Genomic DNA, 18,638 nt, shown 5'->3' with positions numbered 1-18,638 from the left:
CTCAGATGTGGAAAATGTAAAATCCCACAACTGTTACAAGGAAATGATAACAGGCTGTATCTTGAAGATGAACAGCAGGAACCCATGTGCTAAGCATATGAAAGCAATGTATATGTCATCTTTTGTTATTTCCAAAAGTTGCAGCTCTCTTGACTATTAATAAGCTAAATGACTCATGGTGCTGGTTAATGATCATTATTTGTTTTCACTTTGCAAATATCAACAGTTCTGGAATTGTAATTGTTATTTGTACCGTAACCAAAGGTTTTAGTTATAGAGTTCTGTTTGGCACATGTTGTGAAACCAATCTGGTTTTAACCAGATGCTCTAAATAGGATAAGGAAAAGATTGTCTTAACCAGCCAAGTCAGCGGATTTTTTTTTTATAGACCCTAAGACCCAATACCGTGCAGACATTGACTCAGTTTAGTTTTATTTATGTAACATCAGTTCAAAACTGCAGTTATCTTAGTGAGCTTCATATTGTAGGTAAAGATGTAGGTAAATATTAGAGAGAAAAGCTCTCTCTAAAAGTTCCCCTTTTAGCAAGCACTTAGGAAAAAAGAGCTCAGTCTTAACAGAACGAGACCTCTGGAAGAACCCTGTTCGGGGAGAGGCAGCCATCTGCTGTGACTGGTTGAGGGGTTAGAAAGAGAGGATGGCAAAGAAAAGCAAACAGACAGACATCTGGAGCTGAAAATCAGTGGACTGACTTTGTATTTTCAAGTTGTAAGCCTGAAATGAAAAAAATCAGCCAATCACATTTAAAAAGTGACAGTTTGAAGGCCCAAGCTTCTTATCACCTTTATTTAATGCATTTAGAAAGCCCCTTAATCCTCTAAAATCCAAAACACTGAAATACAGTTCCTATGCAGTCCCATCATCCTATTAAACAGCCAGTGAGAGATAATGGAATCGCCACACACTCGTTGCAGTGATAATCAAATGCAGTGTGGCTTTTGCACTTTGAATCAGAGCACGCTCTCTCTGAATCAGTCCTTGACACACACGCTGGCACCGACACAAACATTTCATGTGCCACAAAGAATAAAGTAAGTCTTGATCCCAAGTACGGGCTCCTCTCGTTTTACTTTTAAGTGGAAATTAAAGGAAAAGGTGCAACAGCAATCTTAACTGAGTGAGCTTTTCAGATATAGTACAAAGACCCAAACACTTTGTTGATTGGTTTCTAAAGATAGCAGGGCTACTATGGTAACAGAAACTGACATCAGTTTCATCCAGCACCTAAGGTTGCCTGCAAGCTTCAATCCATGAAGGTGTGAAACGGTCTGTGAAAATACAAACTATGAGTAACCAAGCACCAGTAGCACTGATTCACAGGCACCTATTAGCTCAGTTAATCAATGTAGTATCTTACCTCTATTAAGCACTGTGTTGTTGACTACAGGTTAAAAGTAGCAACACGATAGGCCTCTGTGTACCTGAAAGGTACCATCATGACATGTTTTTCACAGGTTTTCTACTTTAAATAGTATGATTAGTTACATAGTCATTACACAGAGGTACCATAGTATTGTCATTAGCCAACGACGCTTGTTTTTTTAATATCCTCACAGATCACTAGATGGTGCTTCATCTCCTATTTGGAAATAAACCAGTTTTCTTCTAACCACAGAATCTCTAAATCATGAGAGAGAACCGGAAATATCAGTGCTGAGTGCTAAATTATTAACAGTGGTGAAGCTCTCAAAAGTACCAACAGCCTGTAGTTTTACTGCATCAGTTTCAGTGATCAATAGTGTAAAACCATACAGGTTTCTCTTCCATTTAGGTCAAGGTTGGCAAAAGGTATACTGGGCTTAACAGCTAATTAAAAATGACTTTTAATAACCTCTTACAAAGAGTCGTGGATGTAAGAGTTTTATTACTAGAGCAGTCATACTAAAGCACTAACATTCAAACAGTTGTTCTTTTCTGTAGTTCTGCAAGGCAGACCTCATTTTACAAGTCGATTCACAGTTAAATCTACAACATGTCATATTTATAGTTGTGACGAGAAGAAAACATATCTGGGTAAAAAAGCCACTTGATTTATCTTAAAATGAATGACTGTTCAGCTCAACTGTTCTTGGTCTTTGGTTAAAATAACAATTACAAAAATGGCCAAAACTACTTTAAAAGGTTTTTTTTTTATAAGAAGAGCTCCAAATGTAAGAATTTATAGTTCATAACAAAAACAGAATTAGCATTATTTGTCATATATGAGAAAGAAAAATATGCCTTTAGTGTTTTTTTTTCCTCTAACACAGCACACAGTCTGTGAGAAAAGGAAACATATTGAGGACAGCTGTGCAACACTATTCCATAGAAGAAGGACTGTATATACAAGTAGAGAAAAGGTAAACTATTTACTAAATTCTTTTCTCCAAGCACAAACAAGATTTAAGCAATTAGGTTTGGTTTAGTTTATTAAGATCCTCATTAGCTAAAGCAGCTATTCTTCCTGGGGTCACGGGTCTTTAAACTTTAACAGTGCACTATTACAATCTCCACACAGATGTAAAACATCATAATAAAAGCATAAGAGTTAACTGTTTTATAACATTTAGAGAGGTTTTTTAAAAAAGAAATCTCATCAATATTAATTGGCAATAATTAAAATCATGAAATGACCTGGTTGAGCCTGGTCTTTTAAACCCAGAAATCCCATTTCCTATTTTAGCAACTATCTTGATATGTTCTGTCCAGGATAATTTACTAAGATTATACACAGTACAATGGTCTCATGAACTTGGTCAACAAACACACCATTAATAGAAACCTTTAAATTTCGAGTTTTTCAAATAGAAAGGTTAGAACCAAGTATAATGCTATTTGATTTACAGACATTCAAAATCACTTTATTGCTCCTTTTCCACTTAACATTGAACTCTTTCTTAGCGGTAACTAATATATATATTGATGAATAATTTGGATACATAGAAATAATAGCCTTATTAAGGATGACTGTTATGCCATTAGGAAAGATAACATACAACAATGGGCCAAGACATCTTTCTTGGGCCATTACACACTTAAAAGCCTGACATCTAAGTATGTCCTATTTCCTGTTACTTAAACAACTCCGTCCTTAATAATACAGAGAGAAGCTGGATGGCTTCTATTCTACTGCTGACTCCAGGCACATGTGGCTAGGCCTACAACACATCGCAGACTACACAAGCACTACCAGCATCACCAGCTCCATAGACAGCGTGTCCAATGACCTCAATACCTTCTACACCTGTTTTGAGACCTCCAGTTATAACACAGAGAGGAAACATACACATAGGACCACCTGCCCCTCATCACCTCGCCTAACAATCTCATGAAGCTCAACCCCCATAAGGCAGCAGGACTCTCAGAGCATGCCAGCGAGTTAGCTGATGTTCTCTTCTTCATCTTCAACCTTTCCCTCGGCCAGTGTGTCAGGATTAGTGATGGAACTTTAGCCAGCATTACTACAAATATAGGCATTCCACAGTAAAGTAACTAAGTAACATTTTATTTCTATAGCACCTTTCAAGATAAAATCAAAAAGTGTTTCAGAGAGAAGCTAAAACATAAAAACAGAAATCAGCCAAAAGCGAATTTACACATTCCTCACCCTTGCTGAAGATACTGTACCATTGAACCATTCATTCTCAAATGTAAAATCAAGATGTGTCTCTGATTATCTGAGAAAAATTTAGTTTTAGCTGATTTCTAATAAGAAATAAGTTACGTATTCTATTTCTAGAATATGTTTCTATTTCTACAGTATTTATGGGTCCTATCATTAATCCTTTTCTCAGTAGTTTAGAAGGCCCTGACATAGACCAAACACACAGAAATGTCATTGCTTACCAAAAGACAACCAAACAACTGGAGGACTTCTAACTGAAGAGAGGTACATGTGGTAGCAAGACAAGATAACACTTACATTAGCATTTGATTTTATTTATTCAGAGCAATTTAAATACATGTGACAAGTTACTAAACTGAAGAGTTATCACATATTTCTAGAACGCCTTTAACCTTGCAAGCATTGTTATGAAAATGTAAATCATACTGAAAGAACTGGAAGAAGTACACCTAAATCAACACATGAAGAAATTTGTATAGAGCCCCTTTTAAATATAACTTCAAACAGATTTTTTCTTTAAAAAAAAGAAGATTAAACTGGCAATCTGCATATGATATGACATTTTAACAAAATATTTTAAAAAAGAATCATTGCACACACTGGCACACTGGCCATCACACAGTTGCCTAGGCATGTAAAACTCTTTTGAAAAAAAACCCCATCACTTTTATCACTGACGATGTTGCTTAGTGAACGCTGGGCAATACCACCCTGCTATACCTAGTTTAAAAGATGGTTGACTGCAATCGTAAAACTGTTTAAATAAATGGGTCAAAGTTATAGCTTTAACAGCTAAGCACCCACAAAAACATAAAAATGAAGTGCTTACATTATTGTGGATCAACTGAAAGTTATTGCAAAATAAGTTAAACTAAGTTAAATGTAGTTCACTAGTCCGCAACACTGCCTGCAAGGTTACAACAGTTACTACAGGACCAAATCTAGATTACATCATCTAGATTACATCGTCTGCTACAACTGCAAAAATAAGAAAAAAGCTTTCCCTTACACCTCCCAGTGTAGGAGAGAAGGTGCTTGTGTACTTGATAGAATGATTAAATTTCAAATTACCTCCAGTACTGAATACAATATCAGTGTTAAAACTGTTGATTATTTCTTTCGTACAAATAACTGGATAAGATACAGTATTTTTGCATAGCATAGTAAGTAGGCAATAAAAGAGTAGAAGATAGGCAGTGGGTTGTAAGGATTCTTTGGAATGAATTGCTCAGTTTAAAACATAAATTAGTAATATGTTTGGCAATTGCTTGAGCATCAAGTCGGCACTGACGCCTGTCCTCACCACATATTTTTGTGGTTGTATGCATGTCATATAATTTGTGATTGTCTAATACCATTATACACTGGATAGAATTCATGATTAAGCAGAATAGGTAATTTACTACAGTACAGTTTATCACAAGCAAACTTATTTCAATAAACTATTTTAAGTTTTACTTGCTGGCAGATTAATTGTTATATTTTGTCGGCCCATCCTTATCAAGTTCTTTGCAAGAAGGTTTAATGTCCTTGAATTCCTTCTCATCAGTCTGTGAAACGTCCACAATTATGTCCTCAGTCTGATGTTTTCCTTGCATTTCTTCGTCAGTACCCAACATTTCTTCCTCTGGCAATGAACATATTTCATCACATTTCAGAGAAGGGAGTTTTTTCCTTTTGTGAAGGGATCCAGGGTTTGAATCTTCTTTGGCAGCCTCTTTTTGAGTCTGTCCTGCAGTAGACAAAATAACTGAACCACTGGTTTGGCTATTGAAGCAAGCAGACCTGGTGATTTTGGCAGGTTGTAGGGTGGTGTTGGTAGTGGCAGTGAACATATCAAAGATGTCCTGGTTCTGTTGAGACTCATCAGTAGGGAATTTAGGAGAATATTTGAATGGATTTCCAGGGTAAGCCAAGGTGGTACTTGCAATATTACCTGCTAGCCCAGGTTTACCTTTCATCATTCCCAGAACTTCAAAGCGAAAGCTGGAGATATCCTGTTTGAGCTCCTATCAATTATTGGGAATCTGAGATTAAACAGTGGAAAAAATATATGGAAAACATAATACAACTGGGTACTTAAGCTTAAATGATAAAGAATTTTATGCTACCTTGAAATTTTCCTCTGTCAACCCCTGCTCTGTCTTGGCATCTCTAATCATTGCAGCCACATATCGTTTCATGAGGTTCTTCAAAACCTCCTAAAACACATTATTTTTAAACAAGCAAAGAGTTATGTTTACATTTAACCATTTACATTTAATCAAAATAGGATAGTAAAAAAACAACAAAAATAATAAACAATACAGTGCAATATAATACAAATTATTACCTGATACTCATGGCTTAATTTTACATTTTCAGCTGCACGTCTCTGCAATTACAAGAAAAACAAAAGGCTCATTAAGACAGCACCGGGTTATTTCCATTTTCACTGATTAGGTGAATTTTTTTTCTTACTTGCCCTTTTTCAATAGGTAATCGTTTGACACACATTAACATGGATGAATTCATTTTCGAAGCCACTTAGAGGCTGTAATAGTAGACAGGGTATAAACAGGCATGCATGAAAATGTATAACATGCAGTGGTGACAGTACAGGTCAGAGAAAATCTCTGGAAACACTTTACCCCCAAAGTTTCAAAGGTTTCAAGACGTTTTGTGCTTGGTCTCCTAAACAAATGTGTTTTTATCCATCCAATTAGATAATAAACTGACTTTGGACTGGGTATTAAATTGAATGGAGATGGCAAAGTTCCCCCTTCTTCAAAATAGCTCATCCATAATTTTGTTCGTGCAAATTTCCACTCTATGTCTGCATGATCCTGAAAAGAAACACAAACAATTCATAGAGCAGATTAGGCAGATTATTTTGATAACTCTAATAATCTAACTCTAAAATAAATAATTGTGTAATCTTTATTTTGCTACTTACAGCAATGTGCTGGTATGAGTTGTTCATCATTGCAATTAGCATGTTTAGAAGCACTACCAGGGAGATGATATTATAGGTGCCAAACATGGTAGAGCCGACAAATTCTGTGAATGTATGGTCCGGCTCCACGTTCGTCACGTACAGGTTAATCAGCCCAAAGATAGACCAAAATAATGACTGCAGTGTTTCGAATAGCCTAAAAAGAACACAACCATACATCACAGCATGCACTGTTGGAAAAACAAACATATTAATCAAGTCAGATTTTCAGGGGTAATTTATGTAAGAATTTCAACTTGCGTGGAGAAAGCGTTGTTTTGCTGATTACAGCGGATGCCCTTGCAAGTCCCATTATTTGTTTCATAGTAAAAATAGAGCTGGTTGAGGCCATTGGCAAATGCTAGCAGCACTAGACAGTAGATGAAGAGAAATTTAAGTATGTCCAGAAGCATGCGGCCCAATGAAATCTGTAAAGGCCCCAAATGGGAGTTGGCAGTGAAAAGACTAATGAGACGCAAGGAGCTGAAAATGTTGGCGATGGAAAACAATGCCTCTGCCACCAATGTTGGGTGCCACGTTTCCCAGGTGTCTCTCAACTGGCACTTTGCACTGTACTGTTGAAAAAAAAAAGAACAATAGTCAAACATGCTCAATATTGATAGCACACAATGTCAATTTTTCCGGCATGATGGTTGCTCCAGCACAAAGTAATAAATAAAACAGACAGACAGATAGAAGCCTTTAATATAAATTACCTTAATATAGGCAACAATCTTCAGTGAAATTGTTGCAAGATACAAAGAGTTCATTATGAAATCCATCAGGTTCCACCAGTCATCTATGTAGTCCTCAAAACCACTATCCCACATCTGTTTGATCTCAGCCCATAAAAAGCCTTCAAGGAATGAAAATAAGACGTGCCATTGTTGCATTTCTGCTCAGGTATTTGTCCCGAGGCAAACACACATGAGACGCAATGAATGAAATCATGTGACAAACCTCTGCTTAGACTACAGTGTTCATGTACACAGGAGTGCAGTCTAAAAAAGAGTCTGCAATATGTGTGTGTATTATTACCAAGCACCCAGGGCAGGATTATCCATTCCACAATGGTGGGTGGTGGGCCCTGACGGTGTTCCAACCGATCATCACTCTGTAGATGCTGCGAGGCCAAGAAGAGCAGGAAGAGGAAGGTCAGGTAGGAAGCAGTGTGACAGATGAACTTGATGAAAGGCTTACGAATGAATAAGCCATAGCGGCTCTTTGGAGCGATCAGGTAGAAGATGGATAACAGTGGAAACGTAAGGCCAATGAAGATACAAGTGATGAGCTTTACTGCCCAGTGACGCCTCCTCCAGCCTGGGAATTCATCATACCAGCGAGATGCCAGCAGCTGCTGGCAGTTGGGCTGAGCAACAAACTAGGAGACAAAGAGAGAGACAAATAAAGATTACAGATGTTTACATGAAATAAATTGTTTTTTATTTACCCATCTGTCTCTCAGGTCCAACCAAAAACTGACTAAACAGAAAAAACGGTAATTAATGGTACACAAAAGATGTGCAAGTTTTTTGCCACAAAAGATCAAGAACTGCAAAACGACTAGAAACGTTCATTCAAGACAAAGAGTTTCAAAAAGGTATTTCTAAAGTGATGTTCAACGCTCTGTTAAGAAATGATTGCCAAATCTTTTCCCCATGCACATTTTCTCTGCTCTATGAGATTTGATATAAAAGTCTGTTGGACATCTGCAGATGGTGATGGAATTCAATTTCAGCGTAACCCAGTTATGGCTAAATGGATCCCAATTATGGTACTAAAAAGCATTTTGTTGCGGGTGATGAGGTCATCTATCAGTGCAGAATCTGCCTTTTCAAAGTTTCCTTCAGTAACTGTCCTGGACAGATTTGAACTTACATAAAATGACTGGAGGCAAATGGTGACATCTGGAAGGAACAGATTGTGTATGGGGACATTTTTTGAAGGTGAAAATGACCCTACACAGATCTCACGCTAGACTCCTACATCAATTAGTGTTCTTACTTCTATTTCACAATATATTGCAAATTGCATCATACAGAACATTGATATTCACTCTACTATCTAAAAATTCACAGATAACACTACCACTATTTTTAATAGTTACTGAGAATCCAAAATTCAAAATCAGTTAAATATATTTTGTACTTTTTAAACACTTAACACTTTGGATTTGGAGTTTGAGCTCAGGTTTAGAGGAAAATGTGCAAAAGCAGAGTGAGCACAGCAAGTAGCAAGAAAAGAAACCTCCAGAGAAATCTCCGAAGAATACAAGAAAGAAGACTTTCATGATCCTAATTTTGCTGACATCAAACAAGTTCTAGTTTGTGTAGTCCAATTAATATTTAAGTGAATTTTATTTTTTAAACCCTTGAATCACATGGCTCTGTGTCTGTCTTTTTAATCTGAATTGTTATGATAATTGCTATTATTGTTATTAATAAAGAATGATATTCTACACTCATGAGCCACTCTATTAGGTCCATGTGTACAACATGTTACAACATTTCTAATGATGGCAAACATGGCAACAACTCATGGCATGCAGACATGGCCAGAACAACTTGCTGAGGTTCAAATGCGCACAAGAATTAGAAATGATTTAAGTGACGTTGAATATTACATGGCTGTAGGTGTCAGACAGGGTGGTCTGAGAAAACTCCTGATCTACTGGGATTTTCCCACACAGACTCTTCTACTGTGCACAGAGACTGATGCAAAAACAAAAAAAAGCAAAATATCCAGTAAGAAGCAATTTTCTGATACAGTTGGCTGAGGAGAATGGCCAAACGGCTTTGAAGTGATAGACTAGACATGGTAGGGTCAGAATCTGGCATAAGCAACATGAAAGCATAGCTTTTCAACAGTCCAGGTTAGTGATAGTGATGTATGACGTGGGCGATCAGCATTTAAACACCACATGTACTTCAGTGTTGTTGCTGACCATGTTCATCCCTTTATGACCACAGTGTACCCATTTTTTGACGATTCCTTCCATCAGGATAACTCTGCATGTCACAAAGTTAAAATCAAGTCACCAGAATATTGGAAAACTGTTACCTTGTCTCATGACAAGGTATCATAATACAAAATAATACAGAGACCCCCTATGAGCAATAAACAGTGAAAGCAAAAACTGCCTTTTAACAGGAAGAAACCTCGGGCAGAACCAGGTTCCAGAGGGAGACACCATGGTTGGGGGTAATGGGAACAGTTTTTTATAAGGCCCATTAAATATAATGCTAATGCTTTTTTTTTTTTTTTTAATGTGCTGATGTAGAATTTACAAATAATCACATAAGCTGAAAATCAAATGTCAAAAATGTTTTTAAAAAAAGAAAGAAAAAAATATTTTTCTTTTTCTTACCAAGATCATTGTTCTCACTTCAGGCTCACTGGAGTTCATTTAGGCCAAATGATTAGATAAACAAAATTAGTAGGAAGGCCTGTCTAAAGCCTTTTCCATGGAGATAAATTGTAGCACACAGAACTGTTGGCAGTCATACTGATCTTTCTTATTCATGTCACCAAGTGTGTCATCAAAATACTCTTAAAGCCTCAATTCTAAGACTACATGGGTGGTATGAGCCATTAACTCTGCAAATACTATACAACTGCTGTACACAAACAAGACCCAAAAGTTCCACACAGCCTCTTTAATGAGTGGAATAAATGAAAGACACCCGCTGAGTGCACGCAATGTGTACTTTATATTCCAGTCTGTTATCCAGGAAACACCAAAACAAACAAAGCAGTCCTGAATTTGTAACAGTGTAAGTCGAGTTAAACCATATACCAGAAAGAGCTGCACGTGAAAACATGAATGCCAGGTGGATTGAACATTAACTGGTGTTTACTCTAACAGCTTCCTGATATAAATGCCGTGTGATGCACCGATGTGACAATAGCACTGGTCACTGTCAGGTGAATTCACAGGGAGCGGGTGGGGTCAGGTGACCTGCCTCTGCCTCTATACATGCTCTACAGAGACACCACCCGTAGCAAAACAAAACAGAGTCTGAGGGTGACTGGATTCTCCCAACACTATCCGCCGTTTAGGTGTGAAAAACAGTTACATGTTGTGACCTGACACCAAAAGCACCACCTTTTAAAAACTTGTTGTCACCTGCTCTGTGTTAGGTTGATATTCATGCAATGTACTGTTATACTCCAATATAAATTAAATATACATATAATTATGAATGACACAGATCTTTGTGTGAATGCCACGGTATCTAATTATTAGTAGGTTTTCTTTCATTTGCAGCAAATAATACAAAACTAGTATGTAATTGATAAATATCCAGAGAATATGTTAAAAGACACTAAACGGTCCCCACCCAGTTTAAAATATTATGAGTTTGTATTTCAGGGAAATGGCCATTACTTCTCCCATCATTATCCTCAATTATCCAATTATCATGGGATTCTCTAAGAGGGTTACTGTAATGCATCGCTAAGAGCCAGCCTGGCAATTACATATTGCTCTAAACTCCCACAGGACATCTCCACCCAGGCCATTTACAGCTCATCTTGGCGCATTTCTTGTCATTTTCAAACAGGGTGATTCTTATTACTTGTTGCCAATCTGCATGTGCACTGGTGTAGACAAATTCCTGTATTCATGTCTTTTTCACCTTAAATCTATCCAGAAAAAAACCTTTTTGTTCCAATGTGACAAAGACCACATCAAAATCAAATAAAAGCTCACCTCTTTCTGGGAATATTTGATAGCCAGTTTCAGTCGGGCAAGCTCATTAATGTTCTCATCCAGCAACGGGTTGATGTCGTCACGGTAATTGAGGATTACTTCCAGCTCTCTGGAACTACGAGTCTGGTCCAAGAGGTCCTTTGCAAATTGTTTACATGTACGGGACAGCTCTTCATACTCTGATTTAAATTCGTTCTCCACCGTGCTGAGCTCCTTCAGCTCCCAGCTAAGCTGAAATGCCGTGAGGAAAGGATCCTCGCTTGAGAGGGCAATGAGTGACGGGCTGGCAAGGGCCTTGTAGATGTTCAGACGAGAACGGGAGTGACGCAGGACATCCACGTCTGAACTGGACACACACTCCATACAGTTGCAACGTATAGCGTGTGGCTGGGGTATAGAAACCCCTCGCTGCAAGAGCAGTTTGATGATCTCATAGTTGTTAGTTTGAGCTGCCAGGATGATCGGAGTAATGTCTGGGGTGAAGTCTGAAAACTGTTTGTCCAGCAGAGCCGATGGAACCTTTTGAAGAAACCAACAGAGCAACACACAAATGAATAGACATAAAATAACGCATTTATGGTACACAAACATTTTATCACAGAAGTACAATGCTTTTAAACCTCTTGCAGGAACTGAAACAACTCTTTGACTGGATCTAATTTCATTTGTCTTCAGTCTCTAACCATCTTGTCTAACAGCAAGCACACAACTAATGGCTTGTGGTTCAGCTGGCCTCAAAGTGGCTTCCTGGTTGGAAGCAACACCCTGTTTTTCCCTTTTCACAGAATACATAGAGAGAAGCAAGCAGTACTGGAAGACCTCATTTACAAAGATGTCAAGAAGCTGAACACAAGCGGGGCCTTTCTCAAAGAGTCTGATAAACAGACTGTGGAGAACGGCTAATTTGTTGTAAAAGCTGTAGCAGAAAGGCCCACGGAAGTAGGGGTTCGGTAACTTATGAGAGACGATAATAGCTTTATTCCCTAAATCATCCAGTCGTAGCTAGAATACAAGGGCAAAGAACACACTTATTTGCATCTTATCTCTTTCAGAGTCAGACTAGAAAATAAAATGATTTTTCTCACTGCTCCTACTTAAACATATGAGGAGTTTATATACAAATATTTAACAACACATTTCTGTATACAAATATAACCATATAATAATTAGTAGCTTGTAGTAAGACATTGAGACACTTCTGCTCAAATGTAACCTTGTATAGTAAACTCATTGCCACAACATGTCTTTATGCAAATACATTACAAAATATAATATAATATAATATAATATAATATAATATAATATAATATAATATAATATACATTAATCACATGAGGCTCGCAGATTTTCTCAATGCCAGGCTGAACAAATAAATTAATTTAATAAAAATCAGTATGTTCAAAGGTCAGCAATAACTGCAACTCAGATGGTACCTGCTTTTCCCCACGTGGCTTCTTGTGGTTGAGCAGCAGCTCAACGGCCCCCACTACCTCTTTACGGATGGCATGTAGCAGGGCATCACCCACGTGTACATTATAGCTGAGGAGCAGCTCAATAATCTCCAGGTTCTCGTTTTCAATAGCAATGAGCAGAGCTGTGCGTCCCAGGGGGTCCACGCAGTTGATATTGATCCTGAAGTAGATCTCAGCCTCTTCCAGAGCTTGCTTCACGCTGGCGTAGTCCCCCTTCTCTACAGCCCCCAGGTAGGCCCGCTCCAGAGCAGAGAGCTCCGATTCTGCCCGCACGATCCGCAGAGGGATGCGGTCCCTGTACGTGGAGCTGTCAGCTTTCTTATAGTACAGCTGAGACATTGCTGCCCAAACTGTCTCAGTCTTCACGGAGAATTACTGAAAAATAAAGACAAGAAAAAATACCAAGTCAACTACTGACAAAGACTGACCGTGTTATACTTCTATACACGAAAAAGACACATTTCTGCTCACATGACACATTTTGAGATGCCAGTGCGTAACCAAAAACAAATCAAACAAATAAAAAAAACTAATAAAAATACGTATGTTTGCCTTTAAAACATTGTAAAATATATAATTAATCGCCCATACTAACACAACGAATAACAATAACATATCATCGTCATCTAAACGATGATTAAAGTTGTTTTTCGCTTAAAAATGCACGAAAACAAGCGACTAAAATCCTTTAGTTTTCGTTTAAAGTACCCTAATACTTGTTTAATTGTGGCTTTAATAATGCACGAAGGAATACAAACTTTACCTCCTGATGTTTTCCAGTTGTAAATCACATGAATCAGTCGACGAAGCTCCGCGCACAGCTGCAGTCGGAAAGGGAAGCTGCGTGCTCTGATTGTTTTTAATCTCTGAAGTCTCCACCAAAGAGTCTGCAACTTAATGGCATGTCAGGTCCCCTGCCCACCCCTTTCCTTCAATTTACCGCATATTTCTCTGTAAAATACACGTAAGAAAACAGCACGTGACGTTCATCCAGGCGCAATTTCTATACACGGTAACTTTCTTTGTAGGTTTAAGGACATTAACAGTGGTGTAACAAGTGTCGGGGATAATGCTAAATAAACGAAGGAACAAAACGAGGAATAACGTTGCCTAGAAAACAAAAATCACTAGTCTCCTAAGGGCGGGATTAAAATCATACAAAATAAATAAACTAAAAAAATAATAACAGTTAAAATTTGTTTATGTGAGCTATACTCTCACACGAACAAATTGTAACTGTTATTATTAGATAACGGCCAAATCATTAGATAAACATTGCTACTCTTTTGGACCCTCTTTTGCCTTCAGGATTGCCTCCCGCACAGATTTTGTTTTTGGTAGCTGTGGCGACTATTTGAGCAGCGTGAATTGATTGTCATGTGCAAGAAACCAGTTTTAGATGAATTGAGCTTTGTGACTATAGGCGCCTTATCCTACTGGAATTAATCTTCAGAATACGAGTACACTGTGATCATAAATGGATCGATATGGAAAGCAACAACACTAAAGTAGGCTGTGGTTTTTAAATACTGACAATCCCCCACACCACTACACCACCACCACTAGCCTGAACAGTTGGGAAAAAAAGGCACAATGGATCCATGCTTTCATATTGCTTGTGCCAAATTTAAGACTCTACCATGTAGTTTTGTTGGAGAAATCAAAAGTCATCAAACCACGCAATATTGTTAGGGGTTGGTAAAAACGATCGCCTCAATTTCCTGCTCTTAGCCGACAGAAGTGACAGCCACTGTGGTTTTCTGCTGCTGTAACCCGTCTGCTAATGATGTTTCCTGGAAACCACAAGGAATAGATATACATCACGGCGGAGCAGATACCAAAGATCATTGATTTCCCTGGCATTACCAACTCATGCAAAATTTGCCCTTTAGTAACATCACACATTTACTTTAAAAAGCAGAGATTTGGATCTGTGCAACACCCTAGCCTCCCACTTTCATCTTTGTAGACTCAAGGGTTTTACAGACATCCAGCAACCACAGACTACTATAAGAGCGTCTTTTTTTGTATTGCAAAGTTTTTGGTTATTTAATAAATGTTCACAAGAATCTACTTTACTAGTAAAAATTGCTGTTCAAGAGATCTTGTAAATTCTCTTTATACCTGATATCCACTGGGCTGTTAAAGGATTGCTGTTTGAGTTATGTGAACAACAGCCGATTGATGTAAGATGGTTAATATGAGTCTTTAGCTGGCTAATGCAAACACAGAAGTGGCTTAAAACATTCTTTCAAAACCACCTTTTCTTCCACAGCCATCGTCGGTGCTTCCTCCTTTGAAATACAGCTATGTGGGATGACTTTGCACGAGGTACTTCTGTACTTTTGTGAGGTGCATACTTGTAAATTCCTTTTACTCGTCTTTTTTCAGCCTCTTGGTTTTGCTCCGAAGGTATATTCCTGACATTAATCAGTTGCAGGCATCGTGAGAGGACAGTCTTGAGATGATGGACTTCATCAAGTGATGTTCTATGAATCATGCACTCACATTTAGTATTTCCTCCTTTTCTTTGTAGTTGTTGCAACTTGCATGTGTAAGAGTGTTGTGTGATTTTAACAGATACTGTATGTGTGTGAGAGAACACCGTGTATGATCTGTCAAATTTCCCCTGCTTTGGAATATCTCACTTACAGGACTTGTGATCACTGTTATTGTTATAACTCCAGCTGTTATTACATTGCACCTGCAAGAAATCTGCAAAACAGCCTGCTGTTTTGTGCATTTACCAATGCAATTATAACAGTGCAAAGAAAGATTTATTACAGTATATGCAGATGGTGTAGCTTTCCTTTTTGCGTCCTGTTGCTCTCAAGTAATAAAGAGTGTGGCTGGGGCCGCAGGTGTACAGTTTTTACTGCAAGCAGTCTGTGTAGCATGATTTCCAACACTAATGATCAAATATAACCAGGATACAGTTAGACAAAAACAATTTCCGGTTAACTTGCTTGCCATAATAACGTCCTGTATGGTCAGCTCATGTCCCATATTTTATTATGATGCACTTTTGGTGGAGATTAGCTGACAGAGAGGGCTGATGCATGGATGCAAGCTGGCCTTCTTTATATTACATCCCTTTATATCCTACAAGCAAACTGTAATGCACTTATATATATATGTTGTTTTGGTACATTTTATTTAAGACAAACTGAGACAGAGGAAGGTGGTTTGCACTGTAGTGTCACAGCAAGAAGGTTCTGAGTTCGAATCTACTTTGCTGGCTATGGTCTGTTTGAGTGGAGTTTGTCTGTATGGGTTCCTTCTGCTTAATCTGGCTTTCTCCCAGAGTCCAAAGACATGCTTGTTAGGTTAACTGGTGATTCTAAATTGGCTCTGGATGTGCATGGTTATCTGTCTCCCTGTGTCAGTCCTGCAACGGACTAGGAACAGCATACCCTGCCTATTACCCTTTGGCAGCTGGTATAGGCTCCAGACCAACCATGACTCTGAAATTGGATAAGTGGAAGAAAATAGATGGGTGGAAGATAAGATTATTGTCTCCCATAGGAGAAAATCATCCTGGATCAGGCAACTGCTGCATTGAAAATCAGACAACAAAAATCAAGACAAAAACCAAAAATGGGCGAACTTTTAGTAAATACAGGTCACATAACAAGTAAAAACTTAATAAATAATTAAAAAACTAATATTTCGAAACCTCTTTACACTGTCATTCAGTCATGAGTTGTCCATTCATCAGTTTAACCGACAGAAGGAGGAATAAATACTCTAATTTATCAGATATATTTACACAAAAGGATCTCCAACCAGAATTCATCAGCCAAACTGTGGACTGTACACAACTTTCTTGGGGAATGAGAAGTTTTGTGTGCTGTTCTTATGATCTTTCCTTATCTTTTAACCAAGCTAGAAATCTGAACTTTATAATTAGGTGTTATACAACAGATGTAGCAGCACTGCATAACATTTTGTCAGTGGAATATGAAAACCCAGATGGCCTATAGACACCTTAGTATGAACAAGTATTGGCCCCTTTCTTGATTTCTTAGATGCATATTTGTCATGTGTTTGTTTTAGATTATCAAACAAATCTGACTATTAGACAACGATCAAATGCAGTTGTTAAATGATTGTTTCACTTATTAACAAAGCAATCCAAACCTACTTCACTCTATGTGAAAAAATAATTGCCCTCTAAACTTAATAACTGTTTGTGCCAATATTTGTAGCAAGAGCTACAACAAGCATTAGCAAAGATCTAGCAGTGAGTGTTTTTACTTCAGGAATTTGCAGGACTGGTTATTATTGTTATTGTTGTCATTGATCTGCTCTGTTCCGAAGTGTTTTAAATCAAGCACTTTTCTGGTCGAGAGCAGAATTCATGGTTTTATCAAAGACAGCAAGGCATTCAGGTTGTAAAGCAGCATACAGGGAGTGCAGAATTATTAGGCAAGTTGTATTTTTGAGGAATAATTTTATTATTGAACAACAACCATGTTCTCAATGAACCCAAAAAACTCATTAATATCAAAGCTGAATGTTTTTGGAAGTAGTTTTTAGTTTGTTTTAAGTTTTAGCTATTTTAGGGGGATATCTGTGTGTGCAGGTGACTATTACTGTGCATAATTATTAGGCAACTTAACAAAAAACAAATATATACCCATTTTAATTATTTATTTTTACCAGTGACACCAATATAACATCTCCACATTCACAATTATATATATTTCTGACATTCAAAAACAAAACAAAAACAAATCAGCGACCAATACAGCCACCTTTCTTTGCAAGGACACTCAAAAGCCTGCCATCCATGGCTTCTGTCAGTGTTTTGATCTGTTCACCATCAACATTGCGTGCAGCAGCAACCACAGCCTCCCAGACACTGTTCAGAGAGGTGTACTGTTTTCCCTCCTTGTAAATCTCACATTTGATGATGGACCACAGGTTCTCAATGGGGTTCAGATCAGGTGAACAAGGTGGCCATGTCATTAGTTTTTCTTCTTTTATACCCTTTCTTGCCAGCCACGCTGTGGAGTACTTGGACGCGTGTGATGGAGCATTGTCCTGCATGAAAATCATGTTTTTCTTGAAGGATGCAGACTTCTTCCTGTACCACTGCTTGAAGAAGGTGTCTTCTAGAAACTGGCAGTAGGACTGGGAGTTGAGCTTGACTCCATCCTCAACCCGAAAAGGCCCCACAAGCTCATCTTTGATGATACCAGCCCAAACCAGTACTCCACCTCCACCTTGCTGGCGTCTGAGTCAGACTGGAGCTTTCTGCCCTTTACCAATCCAGCCACGGGCCCATCCATCTGGCCCATCAAGACTCACTCTCATTTCATCAGTCCATAAAACCTTAGAAAAACCAGTCTTGAGATATTTCTTGGCCCAGTCTTGACGTTTCAGCTTGTGTGTCTTGTTCAGTGGTGGTCGTCTTTCAGCCTTTCTTACCTTGGCCATGTCTCTGAGTATTGCACACCTTGTGCTTTTGGGCACTCCAGTGATGTTGCAGCTCTGAAATATGGCCAAACTGGTGGCAAGTGGCATCTTGGCAGCTGCACGCTTGACTTTTCTCAGTTCATGGGCAGTTATTTTGCGCCTTGGTTTTTCCACACGCTTCTTGCGACCCTGTTGACTATTTTGAATGAAACGCTTGATTGTTCGATGATCACGCTTCAGAAGCTTTGCAATTTTGAGACTGCTGCATCCCTCTGCAAGATATCTCACTATTTTTGACTTTTCTGAGCCTGTCAAGTCCTTCTTTTGACCCATTTTGCCAAAGGAAAGGACGTTGCCTAATAATTATGCACACCTGATATAGGGTGTTGATGTCATTAGACCACACCCCTTCTCATTACAGAGATGCACATCACCT

At 38.3% G+C, this 18,638-nt stretch overlaps 1 protein-coding gene across 1 annotated transcript; it reads right to left on the bottom strand.

The window, feature by feature from the left end:
* Positions 1-4,511: 4,511 nt before the first annotated feature.
* Positions 4,512-13,644, bottom strand: trpc4b (transient receptor potential cation channel, subfamily C, member 4b). Its single transcript, XM_005736009.1, has 11 exons — positions 13,545-13,644; positions 12,743-13,156; positions 11,310-11,828; positions 7,637-7,979; positions 7,315-7,454; positions 6,860-7,173; positions 6,560-6,755; positions 6,255-6,449; positions 5,957-5,998; positions 5,736-5,825; positions 4,512-5,633 (listed from the first exon to the last, which is right to left on the bottom strand). Exons 2-11 carry the CDS (start codon positions 13,118-13,120, stop codon positions 5,094-5,096), a joined length of 2,757 nt encoding a protein of 918 aa, XP_005736066.1. The 5' UTR covers positions 13,121-13,156; positions 13,545-13,644; the 3' UTR covers positions 4,512-5,093.
* Between the last annotated feature and the right edge of the window lie 4,994 nt (positions 13,645-18,638).

This window comes from Pundamilia nyererei, unplaced genomic scaffold (assembly GCF_000239375.1).
Source record: "Pundamilia nyererei isolate P.nyererei 1_Seehausen unplaced genomic scaffold, PunNye1.0 scaffold00066, whole genome shotgun sequence".
NCBI lineage: Eukaryota > Metazoa > Chordata > Actinopteri > Cichliformes > Cichlidae > Pundamilia > Pundamilia nyererei.
Note: the sequence above shows the minus strand (reverse complement) of the source record. Positions and strands in the feature narration are given on the sequence as shown.

Coding starts and splice junctions, on each gene's coding strand:
- trpc4b (XM_005736009.1), bottom strand. CDS start 13,120: ATGTCTCAGCTGTACTATAAGAAAGCTGACAGCTCCACGTACAGGGAC. Junction 7,980..11,309: donor TCAAATATTCCCAGAAAGAG/GTGAGCTTTTAT, acceptor TTTGTCTCCTAG/TTTGTTGCTCAGCCCAACTG. Junction 7,174..7,314: donor AGATTGTTGCCTATATTAAG/GTAATTTATATT, acceptor TTTTTTCAACAG/TACAGTGCAAAGTGCCAGTT.